This window comes from Diadema antillarum, unplaced genomic scaffold, assembly GCF_040938485.1.
Source record: "Diadema antillarum isolate AM-2024a unplaced genomic scaffold, OU_Dant_1.0 scf00000212, whole genome shotgun sequence".
NCBI lineage: Eukaryota > Metazoa > Echinodermata > Echinoidea > Diadematoida > Diadematidae > Diadema > Diadema antillarum.
In genome coordinates this window covers 648532-672500 of record NW_027271101.1, presented here as the reverse complement: position 1 = coordinate 672500, position 23969 = coordinate 648532, and the positions used below count along the sequence as shown (strand labels likewise).

At 39.2% G+C, this 23969-nt stretch overlaps 2 protein-coding genes across 3 annotated transcripts in view; both read right to left on the bottom strand.

The window, feature by feature from the left end:
* LOC139724389 (kinesin-like protein KIF1A) overlaps positions 1–12884 on the bottom strand; it is a 94552-nt gene extending 81668 nt beyond the window's left edge. The window contains exons 1-2 of the mRNA XM_071635533.1: positions 12852–12884; positions 11723–11749 (exon numbers count right to left, since the gene is read on the bottom strand). Of these exons, the coding sequence (XP_071491634.1) occupies positions 11723–11749; positions 12852–12884 (60 nt within the window). The remainder of the gene's footprint in view (positions 1–11722; positions 11750–12851) is intronic.
* A 385-nt stretch (positions 12885–13269) lies between these two features.
* LOC139724412 (uncharacterized) overlaps positions 13270–23969 on the bottom strand; it is a 31278-nt gene continuing 20578 nt past the window's right edge. For both annotated transcript variants that reach the window (XM_071635558.1, XM_071635557.1), the window contains exons 2-3: positions 19832–19926; positions 13270–13917 (exon numbers count right to left, since the gene is read on the bottom strand). In XM_071635558.1, coding sequence (XP_071491659.1) covers positions 13672–13917; positions 19832–19926 — 341 coding nt within the window. In that variant the 3' untranslated portion in view covers positions 13270–13671. The remainder of the gene's footprint in view (positions 13918–19831; positions 19927–23969) is intronic.

Genomic DNA, 23969 nt, shown 5'->3' with positions numbered 1-23969 from the left:
CAACTTGAGAACAACATTTTGGCTGTGGTTGATGTGAGTGATTTCCTCATTAAAAAAAGAAATGTATATATAAAAGTAGAAAAGTAGTAGAAAATGCATTCTTCCTGTCAGCTGAAGTTATTTTTATCCTTACAGGGTCTATTCTATTTTGGCGAAGACCTCAAGAAATTGCTTGCTATATTGACACATTTCACCTGTATTATGTTCAAGGTTCATCAGATCCTTTAAAATTCATATATTAATTTTTATTAGAAAAGTAATATGACATTATATTGCTATCATCCTCATGAATTTGATAAAACAGATGTATAAACCATGCTGTTTCAACAATGAAAAATCTGGATAGACTGCAAAATAACAATAGAAAGTCAATGAACATTTCTTTTCATTTTTCTTGTAAGAACTGAATTTCCTTTCAAAAAATAACTTAAACCCAAAGACAATGCTTCCATTAAGTCAATACATTGACCAATTGTATCCAGAAGTAGAAAAAAAAGCCTATGCCAGAAACCCATCTACTTTCTCAGTTGTTGTTGTTGGGGGGGGGGGGGGTTAATCACATTTTGTCACTGTGAAAGACATTTCAAACTGATTGTGATGCCAGTACATTTAAGAATGTGGTTTTTTAACTTTCTGTTCTGCCAATCAAAAAGCATCCATGCATAGATTCCAAGAAATGCTGCTGTCACCCAGTTATTTGTGACGAGGCACCAAAAGTGTGTCAGTGTGGTTTTTTGCACAAGGAATGTAGATTTTGCACAAGGCGTGTTTTGCCCGAAAGTGTTCCGCAGCGACATTCTCAGGTATCCAGACGTGTGAGGATTTGAGAAAAACAAGTCCAAAATAGTCGGTGCGAGAGCCTCGTGATCAAATTCTTTCCAGTAAACTAGACTAACCCCTGAAAGCCAGGTGCCGGTTTTTCTTTGACTCTGAGATGTTGTTTGTTTGGGTCTGTTTGAGGATTTTTTTTTTTCATTAACTTTTCTTTTTTTGGGCTGTTGTGTTGCATTCTGTTCAGATGATCGATGGAAGTCTCTCGATGTGGGTCAAGAACAAAACAAATCAATAAATCTTGTTATAAGAACTCCAGATCCTGATATTTAGTATACTATATCTATTCATTACTGCATCATAATTGGCACTGTAAATCACTGTGATGTGTTTGATTCAATTAATGCATTTATCTTTCTTTTTCTGGAGTGGGGTATTGTATACCCTGCTATTATTTATGTACAACATGTTTGTAATTGGATTGTATATTTTTAATGATAGGAACACTTTGAAAATCACCACCTACTGAAAGGGCTTCCAACCCGTAAAGTGGAAATTAATTTATATCATATCCATCTCACACCAATCCACTTATATTCCACAGAATAGATTGCAAGATATTGTTTATGTGCAACAGCAAACTTTCTCTTTTTTCTCTCTCTACTTATCCTACAGTAGTAAAAGCAGCAAACAGCATGTTAATTTCTGCTACATTTTACACAAAAAAAGGTTTCATTCTCTTTCTTGATTATATATGTGATTCCTCTGTATCCATCTGATCATGTATTATCTATTCCTTTTTGTTAGTTGTGTCCCATGCAAAGATTTGCATTTACAAAATCTACACAAAGCAGTGATTATGATATAAACTCAAAACTCACTCAATTTCAAACATTCAGTCTAAAACTTGTAGTCTATTGTTTACTAGAAGAGATGGACTTCACAATCACATCTACCTGTTTGCCCAGCTCTTATAGTAGTGCTCATGCAGAACAAGACAGCCTTTGAATAATGTAACTTTGCCAGGAATAATCAATCATGTATTCATGAAGAAGACTTTCAGCTGCATCATTCACCTTCTTTCTTTTTTTTAAACATAAATCTGAAATCATTACAGCTGTTTTGTTGTTGTTGTTGTTGTTGTTGTTGTTGTTGTTGTTGTTGTTGTTGTTGTTGCTGTTGTTGTTGTTGTTGTTGTTGTTGTTGTTGTTGTTTAATACAGGGTCCAAAGACTAAGTATACACACCTTAACACACAAAGGATGAACACAACACTGACAACATACTGATGCTTCTCAAACTCACGGAGACACATATTCACAATATTATAGCAAATTCTAGACTGAAAAAAAAAAATGAACATTCTATATTCAAAGAGGTGTCATGCTAAACAGTTCACATCCTATCTTTATAACTTTATTACATTTTAATTTTTTTGGCAAAACCTGCATAAATCACACAGAACAATAATTCACACTGGCATGCAGACACTAGAGATTAGCCACACAATCACACACGATATATACACAATATTTCACTGTTACCATGACAACTGTCTCACCTTGTCACTTGGCATGTTTGACTATTGGAGTGACAATATTAACAGAAAATGGAAAAAGAAGAAGAATAAAGAGGTTAGTATGCTTAGGTAGGTGTGGTCAGATGGTGAAGGATTAATTTAGAGAGAAATGTTTTCAGGAAAATATGTGACCGTGCATCACAAAATGAACAAAAAGTCGCACTCCTTGATTTTACGTGAGGACTCAAAAAAGGTGAAAAGGGTCAACCTAGTCAATATTGAATTTTTCATATTTTCTGAAATAGCTACCTTTTTCCTACATCATAAAGTCTGGGATCATGAAATGAATGGGAAAGTGCATTTTCAGCAGTTTTTCTACAACTCTTTTTTTTGTAGAGTAGTGAGATCAGGTATGTCTTAGAGGCCCCTTTTCATTTCTTGATAACCCTTTGCACACTTTTCACTTTCAAGTCTGATAACTTTTGTAGGGATAAGGCTACTGCTTTGAAAGTTGGCATTGATCATGGACAGAATGTGTTGATAGAGCATGCTCAATTTCAACTTAATCTAATAATCCCTTCATTCTTGCTGCCCCAGTGGTTTACATCCTGTTTTTTGTCCCATTCATCACACAGATAGCATGGTTTGGTAAAGATTAAGCACTTGAATAGACAGATAGACCCTGTATTTCAAAGCCTCTTTTCTCGGGTCACACTTTTCCAGAGTGTGTGCTTTCTTTCAAATATTTAGATAGGTTAGGAGAGTCCATTTCAATTGAGCTATACATCATTTTAAAGCTTAGAGTCTGCTCTTTCAGAATCTGCCCTTAACTAAAAATCCATATCTGGCAACTTTTTGTTTGTTTTGTGATGCAGGGTCACATATGATGATGAGCTGTAGTATAGAGGGAAGTAATATGGGCTACATGTCAACAGGAGTATCCCATTTCATACTGTGAAGAGAACATGTTAATCTCTCCGTACCTGTCATCACATAATGCTTTGTGCGCAGATAGAGGTGGACTTTGCAGTATGATGTGAATGACACCCTACAATACCACTGTCCCCTTTCACACCACTTCATGAATACAGGAGTACAAGCAAAGCACAGTGGCTTTTAAAGCTGGCACATCCAGAATTAACATGATATGAATTGTAGAACATGTGCTGAGAATACAACTAGCACATCCATTTTCTGGGGTATCCACTCCTACAACACACTCTGTTGCAGTGTGTTATACTGTGTAGTATTCACAATTTTTTTTCCATGTGAGCGGGAGTACTGGGTTTGTATCTGTGAGTATGTGCATTGTGTTACAATCTCAGTGAATTAGCACATACACTGCACATGGTGTACTGATGGATGATTCACTCAATACTTGACAACCCAAATGGTGAAAAGTAGTTGTACCATTTGGTGCCACGCAGGAATACAAATTCAAAATGCACATGAATGCATAGTATCTTCCACAGCTATTCTTTGCTCGCTCCTGTGATAACACAAAGTTTTCACATATTAAGCCAGCCAAAAATATTCAACAGGCATCATCCAATCATGAAATCCCTTTTCATTTTACATCATCACTTCGGAATTAGATGCGTACTACATGCATATTATATGCTACATGTACAGTAAAGAACAAAAAATCTATTAGAGTAAATGACCTTTTGCATCCTTTAAAACATTGTCAATCCGACACATGCCAATCAGGGCCTGTTAACTCCATATAAAGATGACATTTATATATAGTCACTGCACTATCATGTGATTAACCAAAACGTGCTGTTGAATTCGCAAAAAGGTTAATGATCAAATGAAGTAATCTGGGTGCACAGCAGTCCATGCACTCATGATTTCGCTGCTGCCGTCTGTCAAATGCATGCACTTTCAATAGTGACAGAAGGAATGACTTGATGGATTTTGGATACAATGCGTGCCCTGTACTCTCATCTCAAAGACTGTAACTATTGTACCTGTCATTATGATGAGTATTAGTGTCGGAAAAACTCTTAAGTCGGGTTCTCAAGCTAGGTAAATGTGTTCAAGGCATTACAACTCTTGCTTTACCATCAGCAAATCCTCATTAAAAAGGATAACGGAGCTATAAGAAAGGAAGGCAGTTTGTCACATTCGGAATTACATCATATCAGACGCCTTTTTAACAAGTTCCGAATCATATTTTGATGGTTCTCACCATTTAAAAGGGGAAAAAAAAAAACGAAAAGAGAGGTACTTTAATAGCGATGACTTTTTGACAGTGAAACATCCTTACCATCACATATTGAATTATAGGCTTTGCAAATCAGAAAGGTCTAAAAAGAAATAGGTTAAAAAAAGAAGACTGGTATTATAAAGATAGAAAATGTCATCTATGCATGAAATCCCCTGGCTATTTTGGGGTTTGGTGCCAATGAGAGTTTCACAGACGCTGCAAGAAAGGACCTAGAAAAAGAGACAGGAACATGGTAAGCCTACACTGCTGAGGAAGAGAGCTTACCCTAGGGGGAGATACAGTGGAGGAGGCAGAGCATCTCGACTTTGGGGTTGAAACGGGAGAAGGATGCGGGCATTATTAGGCAGCACAAGGAGACGTCTGCTGAGATGTGGGGAGGAGGGCGGGGGTGGAGGGATGGAGGAGGAGGAGGGGTTGGGATAAGGAAGGGGGTTAGGGAGAAGAGAGAGGATTTGGGGAGAGGGCGGACATGCCAGTTTGCTTTGGACAATTCACAGGACACTTGACCTCCCTGTGAGCAGGGGCACACATTTGAGGGCAAGGGTGGGTGGATGGTAATGATGCGCAGGATTTCAAGACATTTGTGACCACCCAGCTCAAAACCCACAAAAAGTAGGCCATAATAAATTTTCCACTTTTCTACATATATACACTGTATAGTGTACAAGAGTAAGCTTAAAGCTTTACAATGATATATAACATGTTAAAATTGGACCATCCTAACCCACTCAAAAAGTTAAGAATTGAAGAGAGAGTTTGGAGATGGAGTTTCAACTTTGGGACTGAAACGGGAGAAGGATGCAGGCATTATTAGGCGGCACAAAGAGACGTCTGCTGAGATGTGGGGAGGAGGGTGGGGGTGGAGGGATGGAGGAGGAGGAGGGGTTGGGATAAGGGAGAGGGTTAGGAGGATGGACGAGGAGGGGGGGGGGTTGGTATAAGGGAGAGGGTTAGGAGGATGGACGAGGAGGAGGGGTTAGTATAAGGGAGAGGGTTAGGAGGATGGAGGAGGAGGAGGAGTTAGTATAAGGGAGAGGGTTAGGAGGATGGAGGAGGAGGAGGGGTTAGTATAAGGGAGAGGGTTAGGAGGATGGAGGAGGAGGAGGAGTTAGTATAAGGGAGAGGGTTAGGAGGATGGAGGAGGAGGAGGGGTTAGTATAAGGGAGAGGGTTAGGAGGATGGAGGAGGAGGAGGGGTTGGTATAAGGGAGAGGGTGACAGATAAGGGAGAGGGTTAGGGGAAATGAAGAGGGTTTGGGGAGAGGGCGGAAATGCCTGTTTGCTTTGGACAATTCACAGGACACTTGACCTCCAACTCGGCAGGGACACATTTTGAGGGCACGGGTGGGTGGGCGACACTGATGCACAGGATTTCAGGACATTTGGAGCAGAGATGTGGCGACAGCTAGGTGTGGTTTTATGATGTGGGCAGTTCAAGGTGTTCTCTATACATCGGAGATGGGAAGCAACGGAGGCAGGTGGGGGGGGGGGGGGGGGGGGGACACATTTATGTTATCTAGGTAGTGTATCTGGTCTCACGTGGGAATGGTATATGTCAGGTGCATCTTGTGGATGATAAAAGAATAAAGGTGATTTAGAAGGCCTGCTAGGTTGGGGTGCAGTTTTGTATGTCTAAGGGCATTAAATGGGGTGTGAATCCCCAAAATAAAAAGTATAGGTTGAGATGGTCGCCATAGCAACCATGATGAAGCATCATCAAGGAAGGATGGAGGAAACTCATCAGGGAGTAGCAAGATGAGATGGGGAAAGCATACAGGAAGTAAAGGTATGTAACAAGGAATCACAGGATGAAATGTCAATGATTGATAAGTACGATCTTCAGCAAGGGGGCGAGGGATATCAAAGTATCAATACTGCCTCATACATGGTTGCTTGTAATAGAATCTATCTCCTCTTTAGAAACATAAGTTAAACAGTTTTGTCATTTGAATCATTCTTCATGTTTTTACAAATCTAAAGGTTCATCTATGTCGCAGCTTTTTTTTTGTTTTAGTCATTGTATAAAAAAAAAGTTGTTTATGAAATACTTTGCCCTAAATTTTGAAAGAGGGAAAAATAAGTAGTGACTGCAAATTGAAGGCTTTGATGGAGAGTATGGGTAAAAAGTGCAGCAACAAGAAGTACAACTATGGATGACTCTTTGAATCATTCCTGTACTATTTTATCCTATTTGAGACGAGTCCCGAGAGTACTAGGGCAGGTGTCTATGGAAATGTGTGTTGTAGCAAAATCAGCCTGTCCTCAATGGGTAAAGATGAAATCCTTTAACCTTGGCTACAGGAAGATTGCCTAAAGCCAACATATTGATGATATATCACATATAACATAAAAGTAATATTGCAGATTTAGCTCGCTAAATTAATCTGACATGTGAAACAAATCCACTGTCTGTAAAGTTCTCTTTCAAATTGTAATTCTGTCTACTAACTAACTCATATGTGCAAGTCTCTCCTTCACATGTTTAAATTTTTTGATCTGCCTACATGTCTGTTTCCAAGTAAAAGGGGGATGTTCTTACATTCTTTGATAAAACTTTGAATACATGGTGACTTTAATACCATTAAATATAAGCAATACTGGTATTGTTTGTCATATTGAATATGGAGATGAGATCCCTGTGGGTGTTAATCTATGCAGTTTCATGCCCTGTAATTTTCAGAGAGATGTACTAGGTATACAATTTGTATGCTCCATATGTCAGATATCCATAGCTTTGATCGCTACTTGCAAAAAAGGTTAAAAGAATGGTACGGTTTTGGCTGAGATGGGGGATTCAGATTTTAACCGTTTGCGATATAATTAGACACCACTTATGAAATATTATATGAAATAGCATACAATTCTTTAAGACATATTCAAAGCTTATTGATGAAAATCTGTTTTGAAATGGCTAAAATACATGAAAAGAAATTAAACCAAAGAGGTTCTAATACAAGATGAGTCCCACCTTTTAATAGGACATCTTTGATTTTGAATATCTCTGCAATTTCAAAACTGATTTTCATCAAATAAACTTTGAATTCATCTTAGAATTGTATGCTCTTACATATTTCACAAGTGGTTTCGAATAATCTCACAAGAAAGTTGGAAACATAAAGCCCCATCTCAGTAAAAACTATACCAACCCTTCAAGTCTAGAATCATGCTTCTATTAATACATTCGTTTTGACAGCACGAGAGGCTTTCCCCAAGTCATATATAAATCTGCAGATTAGAAGCATTTGTCGGATTTATTCACCCAAATACCACATTCCTTGTTTGCTTTGAACACATTTAAATTACATCAGCATCCACAAGTCTGGCTATCTAGAAAAACAGATATATATATAATCATTTTTTTTTCTCAAAAAAAAAAATTAAATCTTGGAAACTCAAAGAGGTTCTCTGATGTCAATGACCTTTAGCTCATATTTCAATGCAGATGAATAATCACATTTCATTCCAATTAATGAATTCTGGAATTGAGCTGTTTTTATTGCAACTGATTGACAAATTGCTCTTCATCTATGTATTACACCTAACTATAAAGCACCAATTAAAAGTGTCTTAGTGGTAGTAGCCATGATAAAAATTCATAGGCATACATACTCTGTTTGAATTTGAACCAATGATCTCCCAATTACCCTACAGGCACTGTATCCACTAGACTACAGAGCTTCTATCTGAAAGCCAGTGCTGGTTCTTATCTTACAGCATATACAGCAGGTATTGAATACTTATTTTGATAAATCATTACGATTTTTATGCTATGGAAAGAAAACAAAGGGGGAAGGGGGGGGTGAGAGTGCAAAATAGAATTGACACTAGCCAAATTCTAATTTGTCTTGATTTGCACCTGCTAAATGTTCTCTGAAAATATCCCCCAAACGTTCATCCCAACGAGATTGCCGCGGCGTTGGTGTAGCAGTATCAGGCTTTGTCTGTCATGCTGAAAACACCAATAAAGGATCAGAGGCGGCATGCGTCAGCAACCATTCAAGTCGCAATAATGTTAAAACGTGGTGCGCAGCCTTGCGCCTTTCCTCCACTATTCAGAGAACTGATGCCTTGACATTTTGGACGGGAGCAATGCAGCTTTTAAAGGGATAGAGAGATGGAGGGTCGTGTCATGCAAATGTCAAGTATACTTGCGTGAGTGTGTGTATATATTATGTTTGCATGTGTGTCTCTATGGGAAGTGTATACAATATATGGGTGTGTGTTTAAGTAAGTGTCCGCACCTTTGTTGAATGGATATGCACATGAGTATTTGTATACATGTGTGTGTGTATGTGTGTGTGTGTGTGTGGCTTTGCTTGCAAAATTTACTGTATATTCACAAAATGCACTACTGGTATCTGAATGACCCAGAATTCTTCTAGATGAAGATGTTTGTCTGTCAAGGGGTGTGCATTTTTGTTTCCATGTAGGAATTTGAGAGAGAGAGGGAAAAAAACAGGAAATGTCCACAGTGACTATCAGAATGTCTTTCTTTAACCAAGGACTAGCTACAATGTATGTGTACATATCAAATACATTTCCTGTAGACACCTGCCCGAGTATACTGATCGGGACTAGACTTTTTGAAAATGGGTTTGCTAAAAATATGAGCATAATATGTGTAGGCATGTGTATAATTTTCTTTGCAAATGTGTATATATATACGAGTGTGTGTGTGCATTTGTTTGTAATTGTGTATGCTTGTGTCAATGTGTGTGTGTGTGTGTGTGCAGATTAAAAGCACAGCACTGATTACGATGTGAATCTCATTTGCATTGTGACCATGAAAAATCCCGTGGGAGGAATAATGCCACCGATCGCCAGGAAGTGGCACGACTTCTGGCGGAGGTCAGATCAATTTTCCGCTTGGTTGGAGGCAACCCTAACTCACTTTGGAATATTTCCCATTGGCAAAGTGAGGTACAAACAAAAACAAAACAGACAATGTAGCAGGACAACAAGAGAGAGAAAGAGATGAGACAGTTACATGAAAACAGATCCTAAAAATCGATGTGAAAAGAGGCAAAATCACGTACAAGAAATATAGGGATTGAAGAAGAACATGAGGGAAGCAAGGGAATGATTCTGGCGGGCATTTGTATGCACAGGTGGGTGCACTGACCAAGAGACATTCTTTGCATAGCATTGTAACTTCTTCAGGACCTTATGTGAGGCATAGAGAACCCTGTGTGATGCCTTCAGAATCTTATGTACAATAATGTGACCCTCTGTATAGTACTTACAATATATTGTTTGCTGTTACAATAAAAAAGACTAACAAACAAACAAAATTAAATCTTACATTCTACAAAGTGAACCATTTGTGTTGCCAAGATAAGTTTTAGGTAGTGTAAATAGTGTATTCCTGCACACACAAAAAACCATGCCTATTGGAAAGTCCTATGCAGCACAGAAAGAACCCTATGTGCAATGTTCTAAACCTTATGTAACACATACAGAACCTTATACAATGTCCAAAGAAAACCCAATGTGTCTAGTAGAGAATCATGTGTAGCACACACAGAACCTTGAATGCCTAATGGAGGTCATGAGTGGCTTGCAGAGAACAATGTACTTGTATACCTTGTAGTGAACCCTTATGGGAGCAAAGCAAGACACCATGTGCCATGCACAATGCATTTACTCTGCTCCAACCCAATGCAGTAATGGCTAAAACTGAATGCCTCAATATGATTTTTTGGTTTGTTTTGTATCTAACATTCAAAGCACAGAAGGCATGGCAATCAAAACTTGATGATTATCTTTCCAAACACTAAAAGGCATTGGCATCTGCATTTCACAGCATCAACAATAGGAATTTATAATTTTAAATGGGCTGATTGGTTAAATCCAACCTTAGATTTGGGATATATGCTAAGGTTAGCTGATCTGATACGCTGATCTACACCACAGCCTACAATATGAAACAAGCATGGTCATGAAAATTTTGTTGTTGTTGTTGTTTTTTTTTTCTGGGGGGGGGGGGGGAAACAGAGGGAATAGAGGGGATATTTTGATAAAACCACTAGTACTTAATTGTAGTTGGCAGAATGAAGAAAAACCACCATTGAGCAGTTGATGTATAACTCGGTATCTTCAAGGAGTTTGTGTCAAATATAAATGACCTTGGTTAGAATGAATATATTACATTAACATGGTATGCCTAGAGTGGGCACCACTTCTTGTACCATTCCTGCATGCTTTTGAAGAAGCATTCTCATTGCATGCTCGAAAAGTGCATGAAAAAGCATACATGAAATTGCATTTTGCACCTAGGATTTGTTCTGACTTTAAATGTGCCTGAACTTTCTCAAAAACAAAATTCCAGCAGTCAAAGTGGCTAACATATTTGCCTGCATGTTACAACTGGGATGTTTGACTACACAGATTTTCAATGTAGTGCATTGTAAAGATTAAAAAAGAGAGGAAAAGAAAAACATGACGAATCTTGGGAAGACAATACAGGAGACGAAAGATGCACATTTTTCACTTTCATTGGGTTTTTTTCCCTCATTTTACCTCTGAAGCATAACTTGAGCATGTGATATATTTTACCTAACTCCATGCACATATGCAAGAAGACTCCCTTAAACTAACTTCACAATATTCATTCTTAAAAAAAAAAAGCTACAATGCAAACTTCATGGGCAAAAACAATGGCTATTAAAGTCCTCTTTCTCCTAGCACTTCCTTGGACATGCTTGTATGGATTTCCGTCAGGTGGTTGTGGTATGCGAGGAGTCATGTGATTTAGCACATGATGCTGGTATGACTGATAGATGAAGTATAGAAATGATTCATGTATAAGGACTAACTAGATGACAGCTAAAATGAATCCAGACTACCATTGGTAAATGCATGGCTATTAACATGTGCAGATGATATACTACATGTGCTTATAATTTTGTGTCCATTATTTTCACAGGGGTTGAAGAAATACAACCAGTATACACACCATAGTTCCAGTAAATGCTACTACCATGTTTAGATGTTAGTTTCTGCTACCTAAGTAGATGTCATGATATATTGTTGAGATCACAGGTATTTGTTGCACAAGTGTTTAAATGTTAAAACTGAAGGTTAGTTGATTATTGTGAACGATGACTGGTACATGATGGAAATTTTAGTATGTTAGTGGTAACAATTATAAAATGCATAATATGAAATATATAAGACATGATGCTCAATAAAATTGCCTTACATTTCTGTGATTTCTTGGTCTCCCTGACTGCGAGAAAAGAGAGACACAAAAGTATACAAACAGAATTTTCTGCTAATATCAGACAGAGCACCTATTATGCCAAACACGCCACAGTACTAAACCTCAAAATGCCCCTGAAGGTATCAAATAAAAGGAAATCCTGATTCTAGCAAACAAACATATTTTTCATTCCATGTTTAGTGACAGTACCTTATAAGAGGATTACAAGGAAAACAAATCTCTTTTTTTATTATGATTTAATACTTCTTGGAGAAAGGATGTCTCAAACTTTGGGGTATCATAAAGAGGAATACTATCATATTGCCACACAAAATGAAATCAAATAACTCAGAAATGCGTGGAATAATAAATCATATCACAACAGCCTCTTATCCTAAAGCTTCTACTTAATGCGAGACTGCAGAGATTACAATGACTTGATTTTTTTTTCTGCTTTTTATGAAATGCAAAATGTAGGGTTAGATATGTTATCCACAAAATATTTTGATAGAAAAAAAGAATGTCATCTTTGTGTCAAGGGATACTTGAAGCTAATAGATAGCTACAAGCTTCTGCAGTAGCAGTAGAATATAGTACATCTTTAAAGGTCCTGTTTACCTTTGGGAGCAGTGATTTAAATGATTTCAAAGATATCATATTTGATGCAAATGTGAAAGTCTGTTGTATCACATCCTACCCTATGAAATTTTCACAATAAAGCCTAAAATATAAGGAGATATCAGTATTTTTTCTCAATAAACCATAACTGTAGACGGTTTAGTCTGAAAAATATTTTTATTATAACTATTGTTCACATTTTGTGTATTTAACATAAATACTTAACATCGATCTAACAGATTCAAATTTTTACAGTGGTTACATCTGCAGTATTCACTGTATGTCTTCCTTATGGAACACAGTGGGCCATTCACTTTATCTGTCGATAAGTTTCAATGAGGCTATCTCCTGTCATGTCTAATATATCATGGGCCACTGGTAATACAGCCACTCAATAAACCAACAGAGATGTCTGGCTGGAAAGAGGTCATTGACCCCCCAGTGCTATACACCACTGCCTCTCCCAGACTCAAATGGCTTTAGCCAGTGAATTCCACTACTGTGTACTTACAGGCCGCAGTTCCCTTTCCTGTGGATCACACATGTGCTATAGATTGTCCAACAAATGATCGAAAGGAAATGACATCATTTGCACAACCTTGTGAAAGTCAGCTTTCCAAGCAAAAGCATTCATATGTAAATATTGGGGGGCAGAAGAGATAAGGTCTACGACAATATTATCAGAATGGCTTCAAAATGTCAACGAAACTCCATGTGAATCTGCACTGACAGAAATACTTTTTTTTTTCCCCTTGTGGCCAGCATTTCTGAACAAAGAAGGAAAGAAAGAAGGATCTGTTTCTGTATGGGGGAAAAAAAAATCCCATCGGGCACAACCACTTAACACTTAGGCACTCTACTCTATTACAGAAATTCTCCTACAGGATATACAACATTTGAGGTCAATCCTCAAATTTGAAAATGTTCCAAAGCTTGCTGCCCTGCATGGATGCCAGCATCTGTTCTCACTTTCAAACTGAAGCTTCAGAGAAATGTGCAGAAAGCAACAACTGGACATGGTACAAGTTCAATCATACAAAGAGATAAATATGAGCACACTGAAAAATCCCAGAGATACTCAGGGAGCCTTTTGTTCTGTTATCTAATTTATTAATTTGAAATGTGAGATATGAGTACTGTGCTTAAATGCATGACATGCTGACAGATTTTGGCTATACTGTAAGCATTTGCTCTCACTTTCGAAGTGGTTGAGCGAAGCACGTGCGAACTCAACCTTTTGTAATGACATATGTACAGTAGTCACGTGCACCTAGCTGATGGTGATTTGAATAGATGCTCCAAGAAAAACCACTTTGATTTATAGTAAGGATTCATCTTTGAGTTTGAAACACAAGGACTATGTTCAAAAGAAAAATCACATTGTGACAAATTCCAGGAACTGGAGGCTCACCTAATGTCTTGTCAGCTTTCTCTGGCTGTTCCGCAGCTGGTGGGGTGGGGGCAGGGGTGACATCCTTGTCCTTCGATCTCTTCTTCTTGTTGCTAACGATGGTCTGCTGACTCGTGGGCGCATGGCTTGGACTGTGGCTCCTCGGGATGGGACGAGTGTGTGTGGTCTGCAAAGTACGGAAGAGACAAAACAACCAAAAATCATGTCAAAAATTCAGTTTACCAGGCATGGCAGCTACATTAAGGGATACAGTGAATTTGTTCAATATATACTCGACATACAAAAATATGAAATATTACCGGCAAGTGTCCTGTTTCATTGGAATTTAGAAAAAAAAATCATATCCTATCTCATAAGATATGCGACATGCTATGTTGCCATCGGATACTTAATTGCCACCGATACTTCTCTGGCTGAGATTCTGAAGATAAACAATGTACATGGTATGTTGTATCCATGCCAGCTCTTCACCACCATTGAATGTGGTAATGGGTTCCAGATCATGAGACAAAGAGTTTCACTTTTGGGACAAGATGTATCCGCTGCACTACAATTGAACAAACGAGAGTGCAATAAAGTGCTGATTGCATTTGCAAATGTTCCCTTTTAACACTTACGCTTGATCATTTGTCTGTAAAGTAAGGGAATTTCTTGGAAATATATCACTAGTATAGGCCCTATAGCTTTAATAGCAAAATTCAATTTCATCTCCTCAATGTGGGAGAGGTTTGGCATCTTTCATGAACTCAAAACAGAGAGAAATAAGTGTAGTGTACAATACTGGCAGTAAAGATGACAGTAAAGGCCAGAGTGAAAGCGACACAAATGAACATTAATGAGGAAATGCATACGTCCATAATAGGCATTTTAAGATGTCATACAGGAAACCATTGGCATGTAGGCAGGGGAAACGAAAGCAACACTAGGACCTTTAACCCGATGAGGATGGGCTGATTTTGCTAGATAACACAAGCATTTCCCACAGACACCTACCGGAGTGTACTCAAGACTTGTCTTCAATGGGTTAAAATAGGAAGAAAAACAAGAACAAAGTAACTGGAAACACGAAGATTGCATAGCCGTGCCACTTATGAGCCCAACGTGGCCCATCACAAGACTTGTAGGAAAATGGGAGCAGCTCCCCCCTCCCCCTCTAAAAAAAAAAAAAGAGGATGAACCTTCCGTGCAAGATGACACATATGTCCCCCGCCCCCCATGTATGCACTGGGCGTATGGCCATCAAGTGCCTCATGCATATTTATTCAGACCAACCATCAACTTGACATGCGAGCCCAGCAAAATGGCGAGACACAAACAGATTTGGATAGGGTCAGAGAATACCTCAAGATGGGGAACAGCTGGGGTGAGAGTATGGGGTGCCCTAAATAGGCAGGCGAGTGAAAGGGGGACGAAAGGGAAATAGAGGAGGGGGGGGGGGGAGCGTATAACATTTGTGTCACAGTCATGTAGGTAAATGTAGAGGCAGGGTTTATGTCTCTGGGACTGGGACCCATAAGAGATTCCCCGCAGACCTCTAACTTTTTACATCACCAAACTGTGGTTGATCAAACCACCATTGGCAAGCAGAAACATTATTCATTCACTGGCTACTCTGTCAGTGGGTTACATTTCAAGGCTCCCAACCGACATCGAACAATTCTGTCGACCCATTTGTTCCTCCCCATCTTCAAAATGACATGACCATGGCAACATATCCATGCACTACATACAAAGTTTTAGTTACCAAACCCATTTGGGGATGGGTATGGAAACAGTAAGGCTGTTTGCCACACATTTTTAGAAAACTTTGCAACATCAGTAACGAACATAACATATGACTGCCACTTAACCACTCAAGAAATTGTTAAATGAAACAAAAGAATACAATGACCACCTCCCCCCCCCCCCAAAAAAAAGGATACAAACAAGGATATCTCATTATAAAACAGGTAAGGCATTGCTTTCTAACCCTACAAGTTCATGTCTTAAAAATATTACAGAATACTTATATTATATAAATTGCCATAATGATAGTTACACAATGTGCAAGACCTGGAAAATAGTGCCCTGATAAACCTTTTACTATTAAGCTCATAATATCAGCAAGGCTGCAGGCATTAGCATTATTACTGACTACATGTGTGCAAATTTGGTTTGGCAAAGGAATATCGCGAAGAATATCTTGAATCACCAATTAGAATATTCCTTCCGATGATCGTGATCTGTGGTGATACTTGTAGTTTTCATACTCGGAGAATTCAGCCAGTTCATATATCAGTTTCTAAAAGCCTTGGTGCACCCACGTTCCCAGATGACATGCAAAGCTGTGATATAGACATTTGACTTATTTCATACCTCAAATTTCCATTCAGAAAAAAAAAAGGCTTTCAAAATGCTAAAAGGTTAGAGAAACCCCACTTGGGTGAAGCTCACTCGGGTCAGACTCCAGGTACTGGTAACAACTTCTTAGAAAATGAAGTCTTATCTTCTCCCCACAAGGCCTAAACACCTCTTCTAATGAAAAAAAAAAAAATAAGCCCTTGCTGGGAATTTTATGGTCCAATCTTCCATTCAAAAAGAATATGACAAAAGACCAATAAGTAACCAAGCAGTGAGGATAATAGCTGTCTCTACCATCTCTAGAAAAGCATGTGGAATCTCTCATAAATACCATAGCTTCAACTTTCACAATCCATCACCAAAACTGACATGACATGCTACAGGCCTGAATGCACTGTGAACATTCATTTTGCCAATCTCATTTGATACAGCTCCTTATTTGTAAACAAATGTGATGCCTCACATAAAATGCCTCTGACAAAATAGAAACCATGTATGATATGCCATATTGTAAGATACCTAAAGACTACTGCATTGATGCATGCACACTCCCACGCTCAAAAGAAGTCAACACTCTGAAGGTCGTTCACCTCTGTGACCTCTCTGGCAGCAGTGCCACCATCACCTGGTTGAATGTAACATTTCAAACTGTGTCAACCTCCATGAATGTAGCATTTTCCACTATTTTTTTTTTCTTTAATGAGGTGGGAATTCCTTTTGACCTATCAGTTTATGAACTTGTATTATAATCAAAATAACTGGCCTTAAAAATGCAACAAGGAAGAGTTTCAAGCAATTTTCAGAAAAAAGGGTGGGGATCAAAGAAACACACAGCCAACACCAACATTTTGTTGTGAATAAATACCATTAATGCATATTATAATATACTGCACAAAGCTTACTGCTAATTGGGTGCCAGTATTATGGGTTTTCCAGAACAGTCTGTCATCCTGCAAACCCATACAAAACAAACATCCTTTCTGCCTTTAAAAAAGAAATATAAATAGGTCATCCTGACAGACATAATCCCACACTAGCATGAAGGCATGTCAAAGGAAAGGCAATCCCATTCATTATATAGTGCTTTGGCTGCATTTTTTTTTTTTTTTTTGGGGGGGGGGGGGGGGCTCTCCTGACCACTTGACATTTTTGGGATATGAAATTTTGTCATCCCAACAACAATATACTACATTTAAAAAGAAATTACAACATTGGAGATGTGTTCTTTCCACTCTAATATGTTACAGGCTCATCAAGTCACATATCCTTCAGAGCTGATTATGACAGTGCATTACCAAGTCATTTGGCAATGGAACAAAGATAGAATTATTTTCTTGATCGACATATTCCGGAATAAGTATCACATAAAGAACAGTTAACTTGGGAGACCTTGCCAACTCCAGTTCCCAACCAACCAACCCCACCCCCCCCCCACAGAAAAAAACAAAAACAAAAACCAAACACCAAAACTAAAAAGAGAAGAGGAAAGTTTGCTGGTACTTATGACATAACTTGAGTGTATAGCGATAGGCTTACAAACAAAATCAATCATAATATCAAACATCTGGCCCTGAGAATGTGGCAGGGAGAGCATTCATGAAGGAAACTAATAGCCTTATGAGATTTACACATCAATAAATTCACACGCACAAGGTTTGATTCCTGATTTCTCAGTATATAATCGAGAAACAGCCACTGAAATGTGTGTGCATTTGTGTGTGTGTGTGTGTGTGTGTGTTTTCAGCAACTTGATTGCTAACCCTTTAAGAACAAAGCAAAGTTATTTCTAAACAGGCCCAACTTACCATGCCCTGTTTGACTGAAATGTCACATAAACTCTGAATTTATCCACACTAAAATATTTGCATGCTTCCTCTAACCTTGATCTACACTTTCACATAATCATAAGATATACCAGTATCACAATTTTTTTTTATTGCTGTAATGTAATCCCTTATTTACTTTTTTTCTTATGAATTTCATTTGTGATAGAGAAAACGCTAATTGATGATGGCTTCTGAAAAATGAAGTATAAAGGCCCTATCCTATCTTCAACCTGATAAAAAGCATACCAATACCTGGGAAAAAAAGTGTTTCTGATGTAGAATTTGAACTCATGCTTTCCACCATGCAGACAATGCCCTCCTATTCCTCATGCATAATGAAGACACTCAGTTTCAGTTTGCTTCAGCTAGGGTCTGGATGGCCCATTAATCTTGCATGCGTCAATTCTAAGAAATGTGTCTGAATGAATGAAAACAAGGGGGGGCTCCTCTCTTTCTACCCCCCCCCTTTTTCAACAGAGGAACAGGGGGGGGGGTTATGGTGGATTACACTTCAGAAAAATTCTATATTGAGGAGGTTAGGGGAGAGGGGGAGGAGAGAGGGATAAGGGAGGTCAAGAAAAACATAAAGGGGTCCTTCTTCCTACATGCAAGTCAGACAGGCCTCGTGATAATCTGAGACGGGAGACGTGTTATGGTGTGAAACTATTCTCAGGACAGAAGGAGCAATAACACTGAATGACCGCATGCATTATTTTTGGCATATGGTCTTTATATCATCGTTTGCGGGTGTGATGGGAAACTGGCTCTCACATTTCTTGGGCGCCAATCTCATTGCAGGAAGTGTTGTGACATGTCATTGAAAGGCATGCTCCGCCTAATAGTCTTTCTTTTCTCCAAGGATAGTTCCACAATCAACTCTAATGAGTAAGGCGACGGCACCAATAATCTTTGCTGAAAGTTATGTAAGAATGAGTACCTTGAAACATGTTTCTTTAAATTGTTTATTTTCACTCAAAGGACAGGATTTAGTGCATAGGTGTGACTATAAAACTACATCGATAATTCAACATAAAGTGCTATGACAAAGATAATCTCAAAATCATACCCCCCCCCCAAAAAAAAAAAAAAAAACCACAAAAAAAAAAAACACAAAACAAAACACAACCCTACTCTTTGTTTGGGTTACCGCTTACAAATCATTTTCTTATCTTTTATCAGGCTATTATATTGATGTACACATTGCATGGCAATGTCAGGAACTAGGTACTGCCATGAAAGAATCGGCACTTTTGTTTGCTCACACTACGAAATGCCTATTGTGGCATTCAGATCAACCAATAAATGTGTGAATATTTCACAGCTCATTGCCTGCACTCCTTTACTTGCTGTGACCTCAGAATGACCTCTCCACCTACTAGCATGCTTGGGGATGGGTGCCTTTGTGTTTTGCAAACTTCTGAAATGCCTCTGGATTCCCACAGCATTTCTTCCTGCTCTGCTTTTGTTTACTGCGTTTTTAAACACTGTGCCTCGGACGTGCTAGACCGAGGTGGAAGCCTTTAGTGTCGCGCATCTTTACGGTCCACAGGCTTCTGCCATTGACAAGTCTGCTTTTGTGCACAATGTTTTCTAAACGGAACATGTTTAAACAATCACTTTCATAGTTTATTCACATTTTTATTTAGTAGTCATAAATTTGTTCCAGTCAAGTTAGAAAAGGCATTGATGTCATCTTTACCTCACAACTTCCTCACTATATACCAAACTATGAAAGCAATCATGAATTGGGCTCCTAATCTACCATCTAAAACCCCTTTCCCACTAAAAAATTACAGTTGCTTGGTTTTTACAAGACCACAAATGGCTGAATGTCAAGGACAAAACTTATGAATTTTCATTTCATGTCAATAAAGGAAAAGTGGCAGATATAAGATATTGTATAGGCCTACTTACCGAGGAAGCTTGTGTGGTGACCGCTGGATTACTTGTGTTCCGATTGTTGCGTCGAGTTATTCCAACATTCTCTCCCTTCAGTAGAGAGTTCACAACTGTGGCAAAAACAGAAGACAAATGAGATGACAACTGAATGAGGAAGTGACTCTTCTTTTCCGTTTTTGCTTGTACTCAAACTGAGCATCATGACTCACAGACAATAATAACATGGAGTAACGTAAGTGGTCAAAGCAGGAATTATTGCAAGTCAATGACTTGTGATGATTGCAAACAGACTGCCCTGGGCAAATATGACAGAGTTATCATCCAGCACATGAGCACCCAACTTATACTCAACACATTTCCTCTGGTCTTGTGTGGCATTGTGATTGAAGACGGAACAAATGACCCAATATCCTTATATGTGCATGACCCATAAAGAGATGGGGAACGAATCTCTAAAATTAGGTCGACTAATCACCAAAATATATATCCACCATGTGTAACAGGGCATCTTCAATATTCATGAGCATAATGCTATGTAAACATATCAAATATGTACATATTATATGACAGTGCACACCAGTGTTTGAGAGGTTAAGCTCATTTAGAATACTTGGCAGGCACCCAGATTAGAGTGCAGATAAGGAATGCAACTAAACTGTATCAACGATATCTTCTTCCACTCACTATAGTTACGTTCAGACGGGAGCCCTTAACCTCGAAGTAAGGAAACTTCGAGGTTAGAGCTTGTAGTTAGGGACCGTGAAGACGCACTCGTAGTTAGCAAACCTCGAGGTTTGCTCGATGTTTCGAGCCACGAGAAATCTTATGGTTAGCGCTCTAACCACGAGCTGCGGGGGGTCCCCACTCGTAGTTAAAGGACAAGTTCACCTTCATAAACATAAGGATTGAGAAAATGCAACAATATTAGTAGAACACATCAGTGAAAGTTTGAGGAAAATTGGACAATCGATGCAAAAGTTATGAATTTTTAAAATTTTTGTGTTGGAACCGCTGGATGAGGAGACTACTACAGCTTGTGAGTCATATGCGTACAACAGGATAAAGAAAATGTAAAGAAAATTCAACATATTTTCACTTTTTTCGCATAATAAAAGAGCACTTGACTTGTCTCTTTCTAAAAGCAGGGGGAATAATATTACCCCTAACATATGTCGGTAACGAGTCAAGGGAATATGTACTTTTTTCAAAAGATGGAATTTTGTGAAATTCTCTTTATATTTTCCTTATATTGTTGTACGCATGTGACATCTAAGTTATTCATACACTGCAGTAGTCTTCTCATCCAGCGGTTAGTACACAAAAACTTCAAAAATTCATAACTTTTGAACGGGTTGTCCGATTTTCCTCAAACTTTCAATGACGTGTTCTCCTAATATTGCTACATTCTCTCAATCCTTATGTTTATGAGGGTGAACTTGTCCTTTAAGCACCGTGTGGACACAAAAAACAACGAACTCGAAGTTAAGAGTGACCTCGCCGTAAACTCCAGCCCCCACAATTTTCCCTCTGCTTCTGGGTCAACCTCCCAAACGTACACCACTAATACGCTACACGTGAAAAACCTATGACGCACGACACAACATCATATTTTCTTCCCATGCGCTTGATCTCTGAAACTGAACACGTCGAACTCGCTACTGTATTCTATATTCTTCTCCGACGCTAAAAAAAAAAAAAAATGTTTTCGACGAATATCTTCATAAAGGCATAAAGTCATCAGTGCAGTGCTATCTCTGCATACCATGACAGAGAAAAAGAGTACCTGCAAGCGAGTCGGACAGGGTTGGACTAAAGAATAAATAGACGCCTTGTTAGCAGTGTGGGCTGAAACTTCCGGTTTTGTGGACCACTCGTAGTTACGGGGAGCAGATGCTTAACCTCGAGGTTTCGTAACCTCGAGGTTAAGATTCGTCGTGTGGACACACGTCGTAGTTAGGGGGCAAGAGCTAAACCTCGAGGTTTCCTAACCTCGAGGTTAGGGCCTGCCGTCTGAACGTAACTACTGTGACAAATAGAAGGAGTATTTGCCTTATACCTCGAGCACTTAAATCAGTATTTTGTCCTTTATCCTTGCTCATATAATCTACTAAGTACAGTGGGGAAGGTTTTGGAAACTCAAAATGTTCATAAGGATAGATTTGCATACAGATAGAAACGTATCCTTGGGCCTGTGCCACTTTCTCATTTCCATGAAAAGAAAAAGTACTACAGTTCTCCATATGGCCACATGAAACCATGAGCTCCCAAGTGATGTTTAACACTCATATACCAGGATACATATCCACCATATTATTCCCAGCAAGTTTCATGTGAAATCATCAGTAGCAACATTGTTCTTTAATCATATTCATTCAGACACATGCACACAGCACTGCAAATTTCAAACATGAGTCTATCTACAGCCCATCACTCAGAACACATACGGCACACCCACTCCAGGGGAGTATCACTTTCGTCATTCAGCACGAACACACAGAGCACATGTCCAAAATAACAAAGGAATATACACAAATGTTGTTTTTTGATCTGCACACAGGACTTCTTTTGCACTTAGCCAAGGCAAAGGCAAACACTGTTGACAGGGCAAACTCCAGCTCTGATGTGTGCTGTGCAACCACACAGCAGTGGAAGGTCAAAGGGGCTAACCCCAGGAATTGTGAATCTGCAACCTTTGTAATCAGGAGTGTGCGCTGGGTCAACATTGGGCAGACGATGTGGAGAAATACCAGAGCCCCTTGCTCTCTCCCTCCTTCCCCCCCCCCCCAACAACGCCAATTCAAAGGTCAATTTCTGCAATCTTTATCATCAGAGTTGGGGAATCACAATGTAGGCAACAAGATAAGCAGAGGGGGAAATGTGGGCATATGGTGCCACAAGGAATGCAAATAAAATGCAACACTGGCTTATCACAGTAGACGGGTCAAGGTCGAAAAGAAAACCCTGGGTCTCAATCAATGGCTAATGATAGGCAGTTATTATCGGCAATCTTTTCCATCATATGGCTATCAGGTCTCCCTCTAATTTGTGCATAACACCACAATATGCCTGGATCAAATATTATAAGTAATTGATACTAGACTGACGATGCAAGGGCGTCTGAATGAGTTCCCCATCAGAAGCAGATGTGCTGGTAAATGAAAAATGCAGGTGAGTAGAGGAGGAACAAAATGAAATCCTTGAGCAGCAAAGGTTGAAGTCAGGTACATGAAGTAAGGCAGGGAAAAGGACAAAGGGTAACTGGCACAACAGAACAGAACAACAAAATAGAGGCACAACAGGAAAATTAATGACTCCATGGAAAATCATTCATGTATACTGTGCATTGAGGGGAAACGCTGAATGCATAACCCAGATCCATGGAAGTTGATCACTGTTCAGGTATATGACACCATAGCTCAACATAAATGACTCTTTCCCCCGAGACAGGCAAACAAGGTCTGTAAATGCACTCTGAACTACAGTGGCAAAGGTACCACTATACACTGAGAACAGAAAACATGGGAAGTGGGGGAGGGTGGAGGGGGAACAGTCAATCACCAGCACTGGTTTAGCAATTACCTTCAAACTGAACTCTGCCAGTGTACATCACAGCAAAATAACATTTGAAGGGGGGGGGGGGGAACAAAGCAAAGAATAAATACAAACATGTACAGTATCCCTTCTCTGCTTACTCCATTCTTCTGCATGAAATGCATTGTGCTTTAAAAGAAAAAAAAAAAAGCAGAAAAAGTCCCCAAATCCCTTGCTTGCACTGCCCAATGGACCTGCTACATCCATCATGGCCCAGTGAAGCCGCTGTGCCCATTAGCCCTAGGGAGGGTTTTCAGTCTACGCCGCAAAGAAGGAGAAGCATGGTGGTGTGAAATGGCATGGGGCGCTGGAAGGAGCGATAAGGGGATTACAAATGCATTTGGCATCGTTTCCAGCAGGTGATATAATCGGGGAGATCTGGGTCACAAATGGCCTAGTTGGGTAGTCCCGTCACAGCTAAAGAGGAAGGAAAGGGGGGGGGGGGGGTAGGAGAATGATAGGAACAGTACTAAATATTCCATTAAAATACCCTCCCATCCTCCCATGGCCTTGTTGTTTTCAGATTTTAAGTCTGTTATTTTCCTCTCTTCTACTAAATTTT